The sequence below is a fragment of the Ursus maritimus genome, unplaced genomic scaffold, assembly GCF_017311325.1.
Source record: "Ursus maritimus isolate PB19 unplaced genomic scaffold, ASM1731132v1 scaffold_35, whole genome shotgun sequence".
Taxonomy (NCBI): Eukaryota; Metazoa; Chordata; class Mammalia; order Carnivora; family Ursidae; genus Ursus; species Ursus maritimus.
Window position 1 is genome coordinate 15,664,700 of NW_024426119.1, and position 22,444 is coordinate 15,687,143.

At 37.3% G+C, this 22,444-nt stretch overlaps 1 protein-coding gene across 3 annotated transcripts in view; it reads right to left on the reverse strand.

Moving 5' to 3' along the window:
• MINDY2 (MINDY lysine 48 deubiquitinase 2) overlaps positions 1 to 22,444 on the reverse strand; it is a 74,118-nt gene that overhangs the window by 49,132 nt on the left and 2,542 nt on the right. For all 3 annotated transcript variants that reach the window (XM_040620590.1, XM_008706071.2, XM_040620589.1), the window contains exon 2: positions 9,006 to 9,063. In XM_040620590.1, the coding sequence (XP_040476524.1) occupies positions 9,006 to 9,063 (58 nt within the window). The remainder of the gene's footprint in view (positions 1 to 9,005; positions 9,064 to 22,444) is intronic.

Consider the following 22,444-nt stretch of genomic DNA (forward strand, 5'->3'; position numbering starts at 1 on the left):
GGCATAAATAATGAAATGTCACTTCTGAAATTAGAATACAGAATATTGTGGCTTTTGTCATGATACTCTCCCACGTGCTCACTCCGAGGAAAGCCAGGTGCCATGACCTGAACTGCCTTATGGAGAGGCCTGCATGGCATGGAACTAAAGGAGGACTCTGGCTACAGTTAGTGAGGAACTGAGAACCTCAGTCCAACAACCTATGAGGAACTCAGTCCTGCCAACAACCATGTGAATAGTGAGCAGATCCTCCTGAGTTGGGCCGCAGCTGACACCCTGACTGCAGCCTCATGAGAGACCCGAGCCAATCACTTAGCTAAGCTATGCCCAGATTCCTGATGTACAGACACCACTGGATAATAAATGTTCATTATTAAACCAGTGAATTTTGGGGTGATGTGTTATGCAGCAATAGATATCTATATTTTTAGGAAAGTTTGTAATAAAAAAAATCAGATATTTTAAAAAGACTAAGTTTGAGTTTCGATAAATAAATCATCTCTTAAGAGTGTTGTTTTATCTAGCTTATCTAACTTTTATATCTGGATTTGGTCAAACAATACTCTTTCAGGGGCTCAGTCGGTGAAGCGTCTGACTCTTGATTTTGGCTCAGGTCATGATCTTAGTGTTATGAGATCAAGCCCCACGTTGGGCTCTGCACTAGGCGAGGAGCCTGCTCAAGATTCTCTCCCTTTGCCCCTCCCCCACTTCTCTCTCTCCCTCTCAAAAAACAAACAAATGAAAACAATACTATTATAATCAGAAAGTATTTATTGAGAGTCTAGAGAGTCTATTGTGAGTATTTAATAATAGGCTAAAACAAATATTAGGAAATAAATGTTTCTCTTAAAAAACTAAAAACTTGATTGGGAAAAGAACATACAAGAAACAGAATGAGACGATGTAAAGGATAATACAGCGTAACATGTAATAAATGCCTGAAGTACCAATTGATTTTGAAAAGAGATATTGATAAAGCCTATAGCACCTAGAAATATCCTTTGGAGGGGGTCATATCTAAACTGGATTCAGAAAAAGGGGCAGAACTTGGCAAGGCAGTGAGGGAAAAGGCATTCTTTGAGGGAGAAAAAGTGACAGAAAAGCACATAAAAGAAATATCGTGCCGTGGGGCACCTGGCTAGCTCAGTCAATAGAGCATGCAAACTCTTGACCTCGGGGTTGTGAGTTCCAGCCCCACGTTGGGTGTAGAGGTTACTTAAAAATAAAATCTTAAAAAATAAAAAGAAGGAAGAAAGAAACATCATGCCATATGGACAGCTCATAAGAAGGTTTATATGTAAGATTTACGTTATAGGGGTGCGGGGGTGGCTCAGTTGGTTAAGCAACTGACTCTGGATTTTGGCTCGGGTCATGATCCTGAAATCCTGGGATCAAGCCCTTTGTCAGGCTCCGTACTCAGCAGAGAGTCTGCTTGAGGATTTTCTTTCTTTCCCTCTCCCTTTACCCCTCCCCTGGCTTGTGCGCACACTCTAAAATAAATAAATCTTAAAAAAAAAAAAAGAAAGAAAGAAAGGAAAGGCAGAGATGATGCCATTTATTTAAAAAAAGATTTATGTTGTAGAGAGTGGTGGGAAATATGTCTGGACAAGTAAACTGGATCAGATAATAGAAAATCATAAATAATATGTTGATAAGTTTGGCTGCTTGTGAAAGATCGTAAGGATCTTTACCTTTATAAGTAGACAAGTGAAATATGAAATTGATGCTTTAGGAAGATAACACTGTTACGTAGGCTAACTTGGAGGGGAGAGGAAACAACAAGAGTTTGTAGTAATTCACACTGTGAAGTACACAGAGAGAGGAAAAAACTTCAGAAAAAGAATCCATAAGACTTTGCTACTAATGGGACATTCCAGACAAACAGAAATCAAGAAACAAAACCTCACAGCTACATTAGGCCAAAAACTGAAAGAGAGGGTTTGGCGGTAGTTAGCTTATCCCAAGTGAGCATTAGGAAAAAAGAGAAGACAGGTCAACTTTGGGCAAAATTAAAATGATTTAACAGTGACCTCCCTATACAGTATTTATATGTAAAGATAGAATAAATTATCTTTTTAAAAGTCAGACACCACCACTATTCAAACAACTATTTTCCTTAGTCATCATCATACGAACTATTTTGGATAAAGTCACAGTATATATTCCTGCTTGTGTGGTGCTGCTTTACATTATCTTCTTATCCACATTCTGCCTTCCATCTATACTTCTTCCCACCTTATTTTATTAAACCTCCCAGCACTTCCTATGTATCCGAGCTTGCAATGTTCCTTTCTCAATGCCAAAGCCCTCCAATGGCCATGTCCATGTCTGGCCCCGCTCCAATACCCTAGGAACAGAAATTTTCAAATTAAAATTTATTTCTCCTCTAATGTTTGCCAATCAAAATTCCCATTCCCTGTGATCTCTAAGCTAGGTTCTAGGAAAGCAATTAGTGGTTTGTCTTACAATCTTTCTACTAGCATTTGCTTGTTAATTCAAAAGCATCTCTGGTTCCTCCAGAGAACGGAAGTAATCTCTAGAGGAGAAAATCCAAATAGCTTAGAAAATTAAACAATTTGTTCTGGCAGGGTTGGCTCTGAATAACGTTTACTTTTGGCAAGGCAGGGTCTTCAGAATCCCTTTTCTCACCTCATTCTTGCTTGCTTCTCTCCCACCTCCCATTAGGATCATATTACTTCCATGCTGCCCCTAGTAGTTGAGTCCCTCTAACTCAGGACTTCCAAACCTCTTTAGCTACCCCAGATTTAGATGTTTCTTCCTCAATTTTTCTTTTTCCTATTAAAATTCTCTACCCTGGGGCACCTGGGTGGTGCAGCGTTTGAGCGTCTGCCTTCGGCTCAGGGCGTGATCCCAGCGTTATGAGATCGAGCCCCACATCAGGCTCCTCCGCTATGAGCCTGCTTCTTCCTCTCCCACTCCCCCTGCTTGTGTTCCCTCTCTCACTGGCTGTCTCTATCTCTGTCGAATAAATAAATAAAATCTTTAAAAAAAAAAAAATTCTCTACCCGATGTCCTGCTTCCTCACGGCTTTGCTAGCTAACAAATAATACAAAGACATGCTAATTATTTTCTCCCAAGAAAACCACCATGTTAACATTTTCATAGCAGAATACACTTATGCTGCCACATTTACTGCATTGTTGACACCTCCAAATAACTTGTCCACAGTATGTGCTCAGTCAATATTTGCTGGATAAGAAAAATAAAATAAAAAGACCAGTCATGGGAATTTCAAATATTATGTCAAGAATACTTTTGAGTGGTAAAGGGGGAGGAGGGACATACTTTTGAGTATATGAGCCTTTCAGGGAGGAGGTTAGGTAAATGGCATCAACCTATGACAGTACAGAGAGCAGAGCCAGAATGAAGTTAGAAGCTGTGGAGTAGCAGTATAGTTTAGGTTAACACTGTCCAAGAGAAATATAATGCAAGCCACAAATATAAGCCCATATGTAACTTTAAATTTTCTAGTAGTCACATTGAAAAAAGTAAAAATAGGTGAAATTAATTTAAATCATTTATTTAGCCCAGTATATTAAAAATATTATCATTTCAACAGTATAAAACTCAATGATACTTTTTTCTTTTTGCATTAAGTCTTTGAAATCCAGTGTATATTTTATACTTATAGAACATCTCAATTCACACTGGCAAATTTTTAAGTGCTCAATAGCCAGATGTGGCTAGTGGTTACTGTACTGGACAGTGCAGGTTTAGGTGATTATGGTCATGATCTGAGAACAAAGAAAGCAGGGCAGACAGTAATTAGATATGGAAGAGATGGATAGGAAATTGGGCTCAGAGATATATGTTCTCATCACTTAAATTATATATATTAAACTTTCAAATATCTGATGATATTTGACCACATCTGAGAACTATTGATATTTCCTAATTGGTCTCAATCAGACCATCTTAAAAACTACACTTAACAGGTTACTTACCACACTTAAGAAACTAAAATAGATTAAATGGCCTATTATAGTAAGCCCAAACTCCTCAACCTGGCTCCCAAGACTTCGCAGTTTGGCTGTAACCCACCCAATCCAATCTCCACTCCAACAATGATTCAATATGCTTGCCAACTACAAATTGTAATCATTCACCATTCCTCCAAATATCCCTTATATATTTTCACCTCTAGCCTGAACTTGAAATAGTTTCCACCTAGCCCTGTAACATTGTTTTTCTTCTTTACAAGGGTTTAGATTCTAACTACACTTAAAACCCAAAACAAGTCATGTTCTCTATTAAACCTTTTCCTACTTCTCACCCACTTCTCATACCCATTGCTGCCAAATTTCTCAAAAGTTATCTGCACTTGAGGTCTCCACTTACTCACCTCTTAGATGTGCTCAAACTCTCCACTCCATTTCCCTCCCATCACTGTAGTGACACTGTTTCTGTAAAGATCACAAGAGCCTCCATGTTGCCAAATCACATGGAGAGTACTCTCCAGTATTCTATATCCCCTCTCCTTCCTTCTGGCACTCCTTCTCTTGGCTTCACTATACCACCTCTCCTGGCTCTTCTATCTTACTGGCTACTACTTCTCTTACTTCTCTGTCCTCTACTCCATGCACTTCAGCAGGGGCCATGCTGCCTCCAGGACAAAAACTGATTCCCTGGTGGAGAGGCCAAAGATATTTTAGCTAGTATAATGGTTTGTGGCTTTCAAAGGGCACAGTACATGAAGAAACATACAGTATGTCTGTGGTGTTAAAATTTCCTGGAGTGGTGATTAGGACAAAATGTCTTCAAAGGCTCTTTAGGGGGCAATAATTAAAAAAAGATTGAGAAATACTGCTCTACCCCATCTCTCCATGCTGGGAAACTTCAGGGGACTATCCTGACCCTCTTCTCTTCTCTCTTTACACTGTCTCCCTTAATGCTCTCATCAATTTCCACCGATTTAAATGCCATTTTTATACTGATGACTCCTAAATTCCTATCTTGAATTTCAGTGTCCTCTGGAACTCATGGATCTTCCTCAGCAAAATCTTCCAGGTATTTTCTTCTCTTAATGTTCCCTTCACCTTCTTCCCTAAATGAAATTTGGCTTTGCCTTAATGACACTGCAGCCTTCTCAAGTGATAGTTCTTTCTCATGTTTCTTTACCAGTGAGCCTGGAGGTGAAGCAGATATCTACTTACTCCTTATTGTCATATTGTCATTCTCTCTCTCCTCTTCCCTAAAACTCCTGTTTTAAAACTCATGCCATCGAATAATACTACCCATCATCCACCCACGTGGTTGCAGTCCTCTACCAACTTTCATGTCAATCCCTCTCATTCTTAGCTCACTATCTCTCCCTAACACAAATCCTGACATAATTTTTTGGTAATTTCAGTATTAATAGAGATAATCCATCCGATAATCTAGCCTTTCTCTTCCTTGACTTCTTCAACAAAAATCTTATATTCTATCTTACCTCAGAAACTCATCCCCCATGGTCATACAGCTTTGACATTATCAAGCTCCAAAAATTCTTAAGCTCTATCAGGACCCCTCTAGTCCTTTAACTCATTCACATTTTTTTTTCAGCACGTTTGTATCTTCATTTCCTCTTTACGCAACTCAAATTATTGGCCCGTCATTATAATCACTCTGAACACACATCTTCAATTCCCTAGACTCTTTCTTCAACATACTTACTGGGCAAAAACCCAAGTCTGGTTAAATCCTGCCCCCCCCATGTAGGCCTATACTCATGCAGCTAAATGTGACTGGAGAAATCATACCAGCATGCTTGCTGCTCTCACTAACTTCAGAGGTAATGCCCAGGAACATATCATCTCTCCCATTCACTCTCCTACTCTTCGATAGGCAACTCTTTCATACCTTCCCTCTCACGTCCAACAACTCTTTCATCATCCTCGCTCTCAGCTGATGACCTGGGTCCCTATTTCACTGAGAAAATAAAAGTACTTGAAAGACCTTCCACTAGCTACCACAACCACATCTACCCACCTACCTGCATCTATTTTTAATACATTCTGTCTCACCTCTTATTGTTACCGATGAGCTATCTATACTACCTAAGACTAATTCTTCTGTTTGTCAAAAGTACTCTTTTCAATTCCTTTCCTCCAGTTTTCTTTTTTAAAATGGCTTGAGATGTAATTCACATACCACACAATAAACCCATGTAAAGTATACAATTCAATATTTTGAAAGTATGTTAACAGGATTGTGAAATCATGATTTAATTTTAGAACATTTTTGTCCCCCCAAAAGAAATTCTGTACCCATTAGCTGTCAATCCCTATTTGCCCCCTTATCCTCTTCACCAGTCCCAAGCAACCACTAATCTATTTCTGTCTCTATAAATTTGTTTATTCTGGACATTTCATATAAATGTAATCATAAAATTATGTGGTCTGTCTTGACTTGGCTTCTTTAACTTAGCATAATGTCTAAGTTTTATCCACATTAGAGTATGTATCAGTACATTCCTTTTTGTGGCCAATATTTCATTGTAAGGATACACCATATTTTGTTTATCCACTCATCAGCGGATGACATATGACCTTCCATTTTTTTGGTTATTAAGAACAATCCTGTCATGAACATTCCTGTACAAGTTTCAATGTGTGTTTTTACTTCCCTTGGGTGAAATTATGGGTCATGCAGTAATTCTGTTTAACTTTTTAAGGAACTGACAAACTGTTTTCCAAAATGGCTGTGTTATGTCATTGCTACTGGCTGTGTATAAAGGTTTCCAATTTTCTCTTGTACCTACCCTGTCTGGTCTCCTCCCATGCACTTGTTGAGGTTACCAGTGACCTTTTTATGGTTCAATTAATAGTCAATTTTTAGTCTTCACACTGCTTGAACTATTAGCAGCATTTGGTTCAATGAAACTTCATTTGGATTCTAGGAAATCAGTCTCCTGTTTTTCTTCTACCTGGCTTGAACACACCTGTTCTTCCTTCTTCCACAACTTCTAATCATTAGCATGTCCCACACTCAGTCCATTGATCCCTCCCTTCTCTATCTACATTCATTCTCGTTGTGATTTCACTCAGTCTACCACTTACATATGTTGTCTGTTCCCAAATGCGTATTTATAGGCTAGATCTGCAATGCCCATTACATTAGCCAGTAGCAACATATGGCTATAAAATTTTAATTAATTAAAACTAAATTTAATATTCAGGTCCCCAGGCACATTAGCTATATGTTAAGAGCTCAAGAGCCACATGTGGCTAGTAGCTACCAAACTAGATAGCAGAGATATTGAACCTTTCTATCATCACAGAAATTTCTATTGTACAGCACTGACCTACGCCTCTCCTCTGAACTCTAGATTTATATATCCAACTGCCATCCTGTAATTTCCACTTGGGTGTCAGTAAACATCCCAAAACCAAAATCCTGTTATTCTTCCTAAACATGTTCCTTCCATTTTTTTTCTTGTTTCTGCTGATGTTAACGCCATCTTTCCAGTTGTGCAAGAAAAAACCACGGGGTGAACCACTCTCACTCTACATTCAACTGATTAGTAAATTCTGTCAGCTCTCTATCCAGAATCTGACCACATTTTACAATCTCCACATCTACTACCTCGTTTGAAGTCACTACCATCTTTTGCCAGTTGTAATAGCATCTTTTGTTGTAACAGCTTCCTCATATCCCTGCTCGTCATTCCTTCCTAAGTTCTAGTTTCAGCCAGAGAATTCTTGTTACACTCAAAGTCAGATCACATCAGTCCTCTGTTCAAAATTCTCTAATGGCTTCCAAGCTCACTCACAGCAAACATCACAAGTTGCTATAACAGCCTGCAGGGCCATATATGACCTGACTCTATAACCTCTCAAATGTCATCACCTTCACACACTTCTTGGAAGTCATACTGGCTATTCATCAAAAGCACATTGCAGCCTTCCCCTTGAAACATAATTTCCAATTATGAAACGTAATTTAGAAATCACAAAGTTTAAGGATCACTAAGCTAGACTAAAAGACGTATAAATAGAAATTCTATTTCCAGATATATGGGTATTCAAAGTAATCTACCCTTAACTATGAGATTTCCCTAACCAGTGAATAGGATTAAATGATAGTAATTACATAAAGAAAAGGGTCTTCCAAAAGCTACAATCTCCATTAATTCACTAAGCCTATATTTCATTAAAAATCAGCCTGTAGTCTGGAATGGTGTAGACTAATCAGCTGACCAAAATTTTTTTTTACAAAATTTTTCTTAAAATAAAAATTTAATTATTAAAAAAACTAAGAATGTGGATTAAGGTTTCCTGTTTGGTAACAGTATAAATACATAAATTACTATTTGCTAAACTGTAAAAGACCTCAGTGTGATATATAGCAACCTGCTTTGTAAACAAGTTCTACTGAAAGCAGCTGTTCTGCAAACTGTGTATTATTAGTCTGTTTTGAAATAAGAAGCTTGCGTAAGAATGCAACTTAAGACACTGCCTTCTTCATCAAGAAAATTTTGCTATGAAAAATTTCAGATGAACTAAACAGTGTGCTCATGTAAATGTTTCACATTTTGGCACAAGCCCCTATATCACTGCAGATTGGTAACTAACATTTCATAGACTGGTACAGGTCCATGAATCATACTTCGGATAGTGATGCTCTGAATCACCTCCTGGGTCTTTAATTCAAGTCTACTCAATTTTTTTTTTTTAACACTTTCTACATGCATGTCAGAATTTCTGTACCATTTCCCATTCTGCAATTTATTGGGAATTAATATGTATCTTGTTCTTTTCTGGAAGTTACCACTCTCCTTATTTATATTATAGAATTTTAATGCTGATTAGAAAAAGCCTTTAGAAAGGTTTAACACCCAAGAACAGTAACATACTGATACAAATTTTTAATTAAGAGATTCAAAATTAAAATTTTAAAGCAGATTAAATAATAGCACTTCAGAAAGATGCGATTTGGTAATATATTGCTTTGGAGATTTTATTTTGAAAGAGATACAAAATCATCCACTTTTCAACACTAACCTAAATATTCCATCAGCTGCTCAGCAGTTATGATTTCCATCATCGGTGGAAGTTTCACCTGAAAAACAAAGTATTTTTTTCTATAAAATCAAATGTTTTAGGTGATTAAAGTGTTTCTTCAGTCAGAAACATAAGTATGTATGTGTACATATGTATCTACTATATGTATACATTAATATTTGTTATTAAAATATTTATAACTAATCTTTATAAAATATGACAAAGTCAATCTTATCACCATAAAATTTACAGGGTGATAAAAGATCTCATAGAGACACTGAGAAATCTGTTTTCAAAACCAAGTGCTACCCCTTTCACCACCCACTACGATTGTCACGAGGCACCTCCAACAATGAATGTCCTACATTATAGACCAGTTGAAGGGCAGGAAGAGGCACCAAACATGTGACAGGTCACCCATGAAGCAGTTTTACTGAAGACAGGTTTGAACATAGCTCCATATCCCATTACTTCAGTTTACTTTGGCCATTTTCATTGAATGACTATAATGAATACAATATTAAAGTATTAGTCAGGGGCACCCGGGTGGCTCAGCTGGTTAAGGGTCTGCCCTTGGCTCAGGTCATGATCCCAGAATCCTGGGACTGAGCTCCGCGTTGGGCTCCCTGCTTAGCAGGGAGTCTGCTTCTCTCTCTCCCTCTGCCTCTACCCCTGCTCACGCTCTCATTCTCTCTCTCTCTCAAATAAATAAATAAAATCTTAAAAAAATATATTAAGCATATACTGAAGAATTCACACTGTATGATTCCACTTGCAAAGTTTAAAAGTAGGCAAAATTAAACTATATTGTTTACAGCTGCATACATGGTGATAAAGTTATAAAGAAAAGTAAGGAAACAGATACTATAAAAATCAGAATATGGTTAGCACTAGGGGTAAGGGAAGGAATTATAGTTGGAAAGGGGCATATAAGAGCCTTCTGGAGGGCACCCGGGTGGCGCAGTCGGTTGAGTGTCTGACTCTTAGTTTCCACTAAGGTCGTCATCTCAGGGTCTTGGCATTGAACCCCGGGTCAGGCTCTGTGCTCAGCCTGAGATTCTCTCTGTCTCAAATAAATAAATAAATCTTAAAAAAAAAAAAAGAAAAAAGCCTTCTGGGATGCTGGCAGTGCTCTATTTCTTGACTTGCATGGAAGTTCCACTGACATTTACTTTATAATAACTTGTTAAACTATACATCTCTGCTTTAGGTATTCTATGTGTTATAGTTCACAATAAAAAGGTTAAAGGTAGATATATATATTACAATTATATTTAAGTTTCTAAAGTTAATTCAGCTGCAACATATTAGTCTACATTAATGTTTCAACTGAGTTGTCAGATGAGTTACAAAGACATTACAGCCAATGGTTATAAATATTTTAACTGACTTATTCAAAAGCATACTCTGTGGTATATTCGTAAATACTGTAGGTTGGAAACTCAAACAAAGTAATAAAATATCAAATTTTGCCAAAATAATTAAAATCAAACAAAATAATTAAATATCAATGACAGGAGACCAGTAACAGAATTTAAAATTCTTCAGGAGTTACTTTTTGGGAATTATTTTCTGTTCAACCAAGGAAATCATTTAAATCATCAATTTTTCCAACAATTCCTCCAAGTGTTGAGGAAGGTGCTCTGGGTGTTTATGTTAGCAAATGTGGTAATAGCATGTCACAATATTTTGTTTGTTTTAATCAATGAATAAAATAAGTTCTAAAACAGATCTCTGTAAAACAGAACAGTTTGATATCCTCTGAGAGCACACATGACAATTGATGCTTACAATTTTGTCATGCAGGGGATTTATCTGTCAGTGAAAACCAAGAGATACCATGGAGGTTTTGATCATTACTTGATTCTAAATCTTTTTTTTTCCTGTGTCATGTTTTTCAAAAAGTTTTAACAGACTTTTTTTTTTCTTTAGCAACTTTAAGTGTACAGAACATTGAGCAGAAAATAGAGAGTTCCCATATATGGTATATTTTTAAACTGAAATTTATTGGCAAATTATGGTCTCCTGTCTGTTTTTCTAAATAAAGTTTTATTGGAACAGTCATTCTCATTGTTTATGTATAGCTTTGGCTGTTTTTGCACAATGATAACAGAGTTGAATCTTTACAAGAGAGATCATAGAGCCCACAAAGATTTACTTACTATCTGGTCCTTTATAGGAAAAATTTGCCGATCCCTGCTTTAGATGATTTTAACTATTACTACAGAATATTTTATAACTATAGAATATCTTATCAAACTATTTCAACAGCACTATTAAAAGCCTGATATTTAAACCAGTAGTTTATATTCATTGTGAATGTTTATATTCTAAGTAATTGTCAGAACAATCTGAAAGTCCCACTTATACCTAACAATGTTTCTTAAATAAGACTTATATATTCTTTTTTTTTTTTTTTTTTTTTAAGATTTTATTTATTTATTTGACAGAGATAGAGACAGCCAGCGAGAGAAGGAACACAAGCAGGGGGAGTGGGAGAGGAAGAAGCAGGCTCATAGCGGAGGAGCCCGATGTGGGGCTCGATCCCATAACGCCAGGATCATGCCCTGAGCCGAAGGCATACGCTTAACCGCTGTGCCACCCAGGCGCCCCAAAATAAGACTTATATATTCTTTAATTCCAGGCAGGTTCAGTCAGAATACATTCAGCAGAAAATTGCACAAACAGATAGCTTGTCCTCTGCTTTGTTTAAAGCAGCAATCCTACTATAAAATTGTCAAAGTAAGAATTAATGGAATTGTCAATTGTGGCAATTCTGTCAAATAAGAAACAACGGCACTAACAAGTGTATGTACTTGGGAAAAACATATTATGAACCTAGATTTCCACAAACATGATTTCAGGGTTTAGCCTTGAAAGTTCCAAATAACGACGGCCTACCATGTGTTGCTTCAAACATCTGAAAAAGAAAATGACACCTCTATACTGATTAAGAATTGGGACAATAACTATACAAATATTTTAACTAACTTATTCACAAGCATACTCAATGAAATATTCATTTCCTGAATCCTAGCCAATAACATATTCCGGATAGTCATTAAAACTAAGGACAAATAAACATAACTGAAAAGGAACGCCTACTTCTCACTAATACTGTGAAGCTGTCAACAGATCTTTTTTTTTTTTAAACCAAGAATGACCTTCCTGAAAGCTCGATTCTCCTTTTGCTTTTCTCTACCACCATCATCTCCAAAACAAGTGCCAAAGGTTTTGTTAATGATCCGATGACTTTCACTCCTTTGTCTCTTTAGATTTTATAAAAGAAAAAACAGGTTAGGGAATAGCTAGCTAAGAATATAGACTTAACAAGTATGGTATTTTGTCTGAATCTCTAAATTTTAAATTTTACAATAAAAAACTCAAATGAAGTATGACCTAGGTTCTTAGGTGGCCTTCTTTTAGTAATAATCAAACATATTGCTAAGTAAATGAATACTTTAATGTCTATGAAGGTAGTTGAAAGATACTCTCTTAAGTAGTTTAAATATTCTTCTTAAAACATGAGCAAAGCTTCTCAGTATATAGTAACACATAGCTCCAAATAGCTCCAAATTAGAAGTCCAAATAAAGTCTAGGAAAATAAATTATGTCCTCTCCTAGAACTAAGATTTTACTGAATTAACTGGATTTCCTGAGTAAATTAATGACATAAGCACAGCAAGAATATTTAAGTTAACAAAAGGAAATAGCTACCTCAACTCCAAATATTCAACTACAGGGTAAAGCCTCATTAATTCAGCCAAATTATTTTATAATTCTTAGTCATCTGAAAAGTGAAGTGTATTTGAGAACAGACTCAAGCAAGAACAAAAAAAAAATTTTATTTTAAAAAATTAAAAATAAATTAAAAAAAACACAAATCTTCCCTGTAAAGTATTAATAAAATCTTAAACAAAAATGCAAAACATCCCAAAAGTGATATGCCAAGATTTTGATACCTATGATTCTGATATTCTGAGGGGGGTAGAGAAATGCAGGAGACCCAGTAATAACTGAGAAATTAGCAGTTTTTATAGGTTACAGTAAGTACAAAAATGACCAAAGAATATTTTTAAATGTTTAACTAGAATACCAATAACAAGTCAGAAATACACAGTTTGAATTATAACACCTCTATAAGTTGGGGAGTTACTTGAGAATATAAAAAATAGAGTATCTGCCAATCTCTGCTCTTCAGGAAAGTCAGAAAAAAAACTTAATATATTGAACTGTCATTCAATTTGCATGTTACCCTTAATCCACATCAATCCTATGAAGATTTTATTACCTTCATTCAAAGAATAAACTAATGCACTGAAAGTTAATTTGTCCAAAGTAGCAAAGCTGTGATGTGAACTGAGATTGGACTCCAAGGCCAACTACCCTCTCCATTATACCAGTATTTACAAACTTTACAGCAAAACACTTTCTTTCAACACAAATCTTACGTAAAACATCATCTGAAATATATTTTAAATGAAGAGCTGACAGAACTTTGTGACCAATGAAAAGTGGAGGATGAGGCGCACCTGGGTGGCTCAGCAGGTTAAACGTCATTCAACTCTTCTTTTGGCTCAGGTCACGATCTCATGGGTTATGAGATCGAGTGTGATCGGATCCATGTTCAGGGAGGAGCCTGCTTGAAGATTCTCTCTCTCCCTCCCTCTCTCTCTCAAATAAATAAATAAGTAAATAAATAGATAGATAAATAAATAAATAAATCTTAAGCCCCCAAACAAAAGAAGGAACAGTGGAGGATGATAGGGAAAGAATACTGAGGTTGACTCTAAGACTCAGGAGAACTAAAAATTAAGATCCATATAATCAGTATGAACGAGAAATTTGGTAAGGGAAGTTAAGTTTGTAGAAGGAAATGATGTCTGCTTCAGAACTATGAGGTTTAGTCTGACATTCAAACAAAGTTGAGTTGGAACTCAGGAGACAATCATTGTTAATCTGTACAGAAATTTTTTGATTCTTGTGTTGCAGTCTATTTCTGCATTACTTATGGTAAAATGAACCAACTATATAATACAATTTCTTCTTAGTTCAAAATTCACTAATTGAAAAAAAAATTGTTTTAAGTCTCTACACCCAAAATGGGGCTCAAACTCTTGACCCCAAGATCAAGAGTCACATGCTTTATGGACTAAGCCAGCCAGGTGCCCCTCTAATTTTATATATACAGTAAATCACATTAGCATTCATGATTTTTTTTGAGTTAAAATTGTAAAGAAATTATTTTTAAAAATATTAGCAGTATAGGGGCGCCTGGGTGGCGCAGTCTTTAGGCGTCTGCCTTCGGCTCAGGGCATGATCCCGGCGTTCCGGGATCGAGTCCCATCGGGCTCCTCCACTGGGAGCCTGCTTCTTCCTTTCCCACTCCCCTGCTGTGTTCCCTCTCTCGTTGGCTGTCTCTCTGTCACATAAATAAATAAAATCTTTAAAAAAAAATATTAGAAGTATAAATGGGAATCAAAGGGAAGATATGTAGCTTCTTTCAAAATAAAGACTAAAAAAGTTAAGGATCCTTTCAACATGCCTTAATTCCGGCTCCAGCAAATAAACTTAGGTATTATAAACTATTACATATCATCTTCATATTCTAATTTCTTATGTGTATCATTCATTATTTATTTATCATTTATTAATTAAAATAATTCCATTATTATTAATAAAACATAATTGCTGTACTTAAAAATACCAAAATTCCGACTTTTTAGTAAATCCTTCTGCTTCTCATCAGTATTTCAAGTCAGGAAAAATTAGAAGAGCCAATCTTCAACTTAGAAAAGACAATTTGAAACACATTTACCAAAAATTTTTACCATAATTTAGACCCTACCCTCAGAGTAATACCAAAGCCTATTTAAAAATATTTGAAACCATCAGAAGCTGCAGATACATTCGTAACATTAGATTTTCAAGAATGTCCTATTTTATATGCAATTCAAGAGTTTCAGAGCAATGAAGAACATTACAGTGGACTTATATTTAAGAAGCTCAGAAAGCTGGGGCGCCTGTGTGGTGCAATCATTAAGCGTCTGCCTTTGGCTCAGGGCGTGATCCCGGCATTCTGGGATCGAGCCCCACATCAGGCTCCTCCGCTGGGAGCCTGCTTCTTCCTCTCCCACTCCCCCTGCTTGTGTTCCCTCTCTTGCTGGCTGACTCTCTGTCAAATAAATAAATAAAATCTTAAAAAAAAAAAAAAAAAAGAAGAAGAATCTCAGAAAGCTTACCTGATGAAAAATCTACCCAAACTATAACTAACAGTGAAACTTTTGCATTAGTTGCTTGAAAACCAGATGGGAATAGGGAAGGCAAGGGACCAGTGTGAAGGCTACTGGAGTAGTCCAGATGAAGTGAAGGTAGCCTGAACTAGGGTTGTGGTAGTAGAGACAGAAGTTACTAACTAACGAAAATATCAAAGAATGTATTTAATAAACTATGAACGGAAAGGCAAGTGCATTCACTCCGGAAGCTAAGAAAGTCTCTGACACTAGAAGTGTCAGGTAATTCAGAGGACATGGGATAAAGTACAGGGAACTAAAAATGGAAGGAGTTTGTATAAAGAGCAGCTGGTACCAGATCTTCAGGATTTGTTCTAAGGCATCAAGAAGGCTACTTCTACTTCTCTGACTTTATCACTGGTTCTTCCAATCTGCTTTGTTCCAGACCTACTGTCTATCAGATGTGCTGGCATCCTTAATTTTAACTTCCAAGCCAAATATCCCAAGTAACAGCCCAAGTTCTGGAGGGTGTGATAATCTTAGGTTGAGCAAGTTATTTAAATGTTATGCACCTCAGTTTTGTATATATGTAAAATAGGAACAATATTTACATTAGGATTTCATGATGTGATTGGAAAATTAAGAAATGCATACAATGCATGTAAAATACTTAGCACAGTATCTAGACATAAAAATAGCTGAGTGCTATTATTTTTCAAAGCTCTATGATTGCTGGTACCATCTATGCTCAAATGTTCTTCACCTGGGACTCAACATAGAAAGGGACTCAACACAGGCAAGGTTGGATGGGGAATGGGAAAGTTATTCACTCAGACCAACGGGAGAGGAGAAAATGAACCCATCATTAATAGGACAACCTACTACATATAGAACAAACCTACTACAGCTGTCAGCAGTATTCATACTGTCATCAGCCCACATCCACTTTATTTCACAAATCCAGAGATACTGTACCAATCCTAATTCTTAAGAGAGATTGCCTCATAAGTGTTACTTGCATCTACTGTGTGAAGTTATTACTCTCCTCTTACAAGATCTATATTAAAAAAAAAAAAGGTATGGGGCGCCTGGGTGGCACAGCGGTTAAAGTGTCTGCCTTCGGCTCAGGGCGTGATCCCGGCGTTATGGGATTGAGCCCCACATCAGGCTCCTCTGCTGTGAGCCTGCTTCTTCCTCTCCCACTCCCCCTGCTTGTGTTCCCTCTCTCGCTGGCTGTCTCTATCTCTGTCAAATAAATAAATAAAATCTTAAAAAAAAAAAAAAGTTAGGCAGAGGCTAAAGTGGACTCTTTGGCTCACCATCTGTTTTTCCACTTTTACAAGGAATAAACACACTTGGAAAGCCTCAAAAGAGCTTTGTGCCTACTTTAGGAAAAGGGAAATAAGAGATAATTTGTATGATTGCAATGTTCTTACAAGTCAGGAAGTTTAAGAAAAAAAAGAAAATTGGGATGCCTGGGTGGCTTAGTTGGTTAAGCATCTGCCTTCGGCTCAGGTCATAATCCCAGAGTCCTGGGATCAAGCCCCGCATCAGGCTCCCTACTCAGTGGGGAGCCCGCTTCTCCCTCTTCCTCTCCCACTCCCCCTGCTTGTGCTTGCTCTCTCTTTCTCTGTTAAATAAGTAAAATCTTAAAAAAAAAAAAAAAAAAAGAAAAAGAAAAGAAAGTAAAACCTCCTCTAAAACCTAGTCCGAAGCAAGGAGAGGTGTCTGAAAAGGGTATACGAAAAGCTGTCAAGGAGGGAGGAAAAACTAGAGCAAAAACTCATTGCTGGCAAGAGGCTCACCTTCACGGTGCCTTACTCTGCAAGTGATAATGAGAGAGAGGATGTCCATTTGAACTTTGAATTTTCTGGTAATGGCCTTTGCTCATTTTGCTACTGGGTTGCTCATCTTTTCTTTCCAACGTATAAGGGCTCTTTGTAAATGAAGAAATCAACCAATAGACACATAATCTGGCAAATAGTTCCCTCAATCTATACTGTGTTTTGGTTTAGATCCTGCTGGGGTTTTTTTTGGGGGGGGGGGAGGAGTAATTTTCTTTTTTTCTAACCTTCAGCTTTTTCATTTTTTTTTAAATTTTTATTTTTTAGAGAGAGCATGCACGTGGGGGGGGGTGCAGAGAGAGAGAGAGAATCTTAAGCAGACTCCGCACTTAGCACAGAGCCCAGCACAGGGCTTGAACTCATGACCCCAAGTTCATGACCTGAGCTGAAGTCAAGAGTTGGAGCTCAACTGACTGAGCCACCCAGGTGCCCCTCAGCTTTTTCATTTTTTATAGTATCAAATATATCAATCCTTATTTTTCAGTTTCTAGCTTTAGTGTCTGGAAAAACCAGCTTAATATTTAAAAAAAATCTTGGAGTGCCTGGGTGGCTCATCTGTTAAGCATCTGCCTTCGGCTCAGGTCATGATCCCAGGGTCCTGGGATCAAACCCCGCATCAGGCTCCCTGCTCGGCGGGAAGGCTGCTTCTCCCTCTCACGCTCCCCTTGCTTGTGTTCCCTCTCTCACTATCTTTCTCTGTCAAATAAATAAATAAAATCTTAAAAATAAAAATTGTGCTTCAGAATCCTAGCATTCCTCCCTTGACTTGGAGTAGGAGATAGTCTCAGCTCCTACTAAGCAAAGAAAAAGGGGGAAAAAGAATTCCCTACCCAAAAGGACTACGGAGGAGATGTGCTTCCAGCATCTTGATTCAGAACAGTGTATTCATTCTTCTACTAAAATGCTACATAGTGATTAGATACATAATCATTAGTTATTACAAAACTATCTGTCTTCTGTCACAATGTATAGAGTAAGTTCATGTAAGTTTTTTTCAGTGTTTGAGCCTCAGAACCTATAACATTCTTTCTATAAAAAAACAAAAGTATGGGTTCCTGGGTGGCTCAGTTGGTTAAGCATCTGCCTTCAGCTCAGGTCATGATCCCAGGGTTCTGGGATCGAGCCCCAAATCAGACTCCCTGCTCAAGCAGAGAGGCTTCTTCTCCCTCTCTCTCTGCCCCTTCCCCCAACTCGTGTGCTCTCTCTCGTTCTGCTATCTGGCTCAAATAAATACATAAAATCTTTAAAAAAAGAAAAAGAAAAAGAAAAAGAAAACAAAAGTATGGCAAAGTAGGGATTCCCTCTAGTATTAAAGTAATATGGGATGCCTGGGTGGCTCAGTCCCTTGAGCATCTGACTCTTGGTTTTGGTTCAGGTCATGATCCCAGTGTCCTAGGACCAAACTCTGTGCCAGATTCCCTTCTCAGTGGAGAGTCTGCTTGGGATTCTCTCTCCCTCTTTTTCTGCCCTACCCCTGCTTGCTCTCTCTCTCTCTCTCTCTCTCAAATGAATAAAGAAAAAATAATTTTAAAAAAAGTATTACCTTTTTTAGTAAGATTTTATTTATTTATTTATTTATTTAGAGATTTTCTCTTTATTTATTTAAGAGAGAGTGCGTAAGAGACAGCACAAGCAGGGGCGAGGGTCAGAGGGAGAGCGAGACTCCCACTGAGCAGGGAGCCCCATGGAGGGGGGCAGTGCTTGATTCCAGGACCCTGAGATCATGACCTGAGCCAAAGGCAGATGCTTAACTGACTGAGCCACTGGGAGACCCCAAAGTAATACTTTCATAAACATAAAGATATTAAGGGAGAAACTTTAAAAAATGTTACATAATGCAATATTTAAGTTACACAAAGTAGAGAAATTACAATGAATTTCCAAGTACCCATCAGAAAGCTTCTACATTTATAACATAAATTCAGTATCATCAGAAACTAAATTTTATATTTTACATACCTTTTGACTTGTTGACTTTTACAAACACATCTTTTTAAGATTTTGTTTTTAAGTAATCTCTATACCATATGTGGGGCTTGAACTCAAAACCCTAAGATCAAGAGTCGCATTACCTACTGACTCAGCCAGCCAGGCACCCCCAAACAAATCTACATAAATGGGTCACAGCCTTCAAATATACCTATAGATGGCATTGTTTTTGATAGATAAAATGCAAGATTAAAGAAAAACTATAAAAAACACCAAGTACAGTCTAAAGTAAAGAAGCAAAATGAAAATGTATTTCGAAGCATAAATTAAGATAAATTTACCTGGTGTCAGTTAAACAGAATTAGAAATTTGAGCTTGAATTAAATTTAATGAATTGGTTTCCTTCTTTCTTGATTTGTTGGATTATTACAGCTCAACTATTTCAGAGATTATGACTGATCATCTACTCTTCATTAGTCCTAAAGCAACACTTATAATTAAGACTCCAATATTTCCAACACAGTACTTAGTCTGTTTGATAATTTTAACTATCATCTCTCATCCAGAACCATGGCACTTACTTTCTCTGAATCACTCAAATCCTCCCAAGATGTTTAGTTTATTGATTTTTCTCATTACTTCACCTCCCCCAAAAGAAATAATCAACTGTTTCATTTTCAACTCTAATTCCATTGTCTCTCCACAAATCAGCTCTTGAAAAGCCCAATCCCTGATATAACTCTAACCAGCCATTCTTCCTGCTCCTATTTCTAGGTATTAGAGAACTACTGGGGGGGGGGGGAATAAAGCAAAATTGATATACTAAAAGTTTTTAAAGTGTACCCCCAATTTATCCATTACTACTTACTACTCTCTATTTATGCCTCTAATTCCTAGACATAACCTCCATGAGATTAGAATTTCTTTAAAATACAATGTACCTTTCTCACAAAATCCTCCCCTCCATGCTTTACAACCTCTCCACGCTAATTATTGACAAGTTCGATAATTATTACTGAGTTCAATTGTTATTCTGCCAAAATGGGAGAATAAGGCCTCAATTTCCATCTGCCTCTCTCTCTTTTTTTTTTTTAAGATTTATTTATTTTATTTATAGAGAGAGCACGAGTGAGCAAGCTGGGCGAGGGGCAAAGGGAGAGGGAGAGAGAATCCACAGGCAGACTCCCTGCTGAGCTCAGAGCTCAGCCTGGATCCCACTACCCTGAAATCATGACCTGAACCAAAACCAAGAGTCAGCCACTCAACTGACTGAGTCACCCAGGCTCTTCCTGCCTCTCTATCTTAACATGACCTTGCCTATCTTCTTTGTCCCATTCCTTCCATTACTTCAGAAAATGAGATTGTTGTACTTTTCCTCTGAAGAGAACTTTACCACCTACTGTGAGGAGTCATATTATCCTGACTTTCAGCAACCTGGTCCTCACACCTGTCCTTTTTTAGCAAAAATCTTTCCTACTCCAATAGCTCCTTGATGCAGTTGCACTTGACAATGACACCTGACCACTTCGTTACAGTCACTCTCTCCAAGACTACTATCATGACATTGAGATATTCCAGTTCTCAATCATATCTTAAATTATGCCTATACTAGTTTTTTTTACACTCTCTCACCCTTAATGCTTAGCATGCCCTGTTCCCCACCAAGTTTAATCCTTGTTCCTCTGTTTTCTCTATGTCTAGTGAAGAATGGAGTGGAAGAAGACATGGGGAATTACAGGGTGGAATTACAGGAAGGAATTAAGTTGGCAATTTGTAGTTCCCCACATATACTGGGATGGAAAAAAGTTGAGAATTATTGTTCACCACTCCCTATGAAGTATTCATCTATTCTCATATTATGGCAAGTAAGCTACCATACTTATATCTATGCAGTTAACTCCCCTATTCAGTTCTTCTCTATAATTTGACCTCTTCCCTGAGACCCACTCCATGCCTTCAGAGGCATGGTGAATATTTATATTATCATGCCCCACTATCAGACATTTCCAACCTGACACAACCAAACTTTGACATCTCCTACCTAAAACATATTCTCTGTCTTTTGAAATGACCCAATCAATCTCTATTGCCCAGATTGGAAAAGGTGGGGTTGTCTCCTTTATCTCCTATGTCCAGTTAGTGATCAGTTCATCATTTAGGTTGCAACATTATCTTCACCAAAGAGAACGGGCAGAGAATTCCCCATCCAAAAGGGTTATCCTCATCCATTCTTCCTGCTACACTCACTATGATCTTACCTTAGTCTAATTTCAAACAAACACGACCACTTTCATCACGTTATTCCTCTGTCATTTATAATAGCTCCCTATTACCAGCTAAATATAAAGTGTAAATACCACTAGTGATGGGTCTTCTGAAATCTGACAGCTACTTTCATAACGTATTTACTATTTTTCTTTATTGTAGCATTTCGCAAACCTTTTAGTGTAGGGACCATTACAGTTTTAAAAATTATAGTCCTCCAAAGAGCTTGTCTGTGTAGGTTATATCTACTCATACTTACCATACTAGAAATGAAAATTGAGAAAATTTTTAAACAGAAGAATACATAAGCACACATTCCTGTCAGAGAAATGATGTCACCACACATCACATAGCCTGGAAAACTCCACTGACACTTGTGAAAGAATGAGAACGAAGAGGCAAGTAACATCTTAGTATTATTATGAAAATAGTTCTGACATCTAGCACCCCTGGCTCACTTAGAGAACGCTGCTTTACCAGACTTTCCATCTCTTTATCTGCCTCCCTATTGATTACTGATAAATAACATTTGTGTGTAGCCATAGCCTAGAGGCAGAAAGGCTAAAAGCCACAGATTTATAAAATAGCCTCCAAATTAATTAGCACACCTGCTCTTTAACAGTCTAATCTGACCTATCAATTTTATGTTCTGCTATTGCCATTTCCTTCCCCTCTTCCTCTGCACTCCCGACCACGGTTGGAATCAGGAAAAAGAACAAATCTTTTTCTGCTTCACCATTTTTGAAGACACTATTTCCTCTGCCTGAAAGGCCGCCTCTCACTCATCTTCAGATCCAGTTCATAGGTTACCTCTTCTATAAAGCTTTCCCTTGACATATCCCAACCTCAGTTACCCTTTTCTCTGTAATTCCAAAGCATATTTAGAACTTATCACATTGCATCGTAATTATTTACACGTCTGTCTCCCCACTAATAGCTACATGAGGGAAGACTTGCATCTTGTTTTTGCATTTCTAGTACCTCAGTGGAAACTGAAACGTTTGATCATTCCATCAAAGACATGTCTTTGAAAGAGACAATTAAAATTCCAGACTAAAGGAAGGAGCTCCTCTGAACTTCTGCAGTACTGTATGGAAACTAAGAGAAAAGCCTAAAGGAAACTGTTACTCCTTCTTACAAAAAACAAACAAAAAAACCCCACCAACCT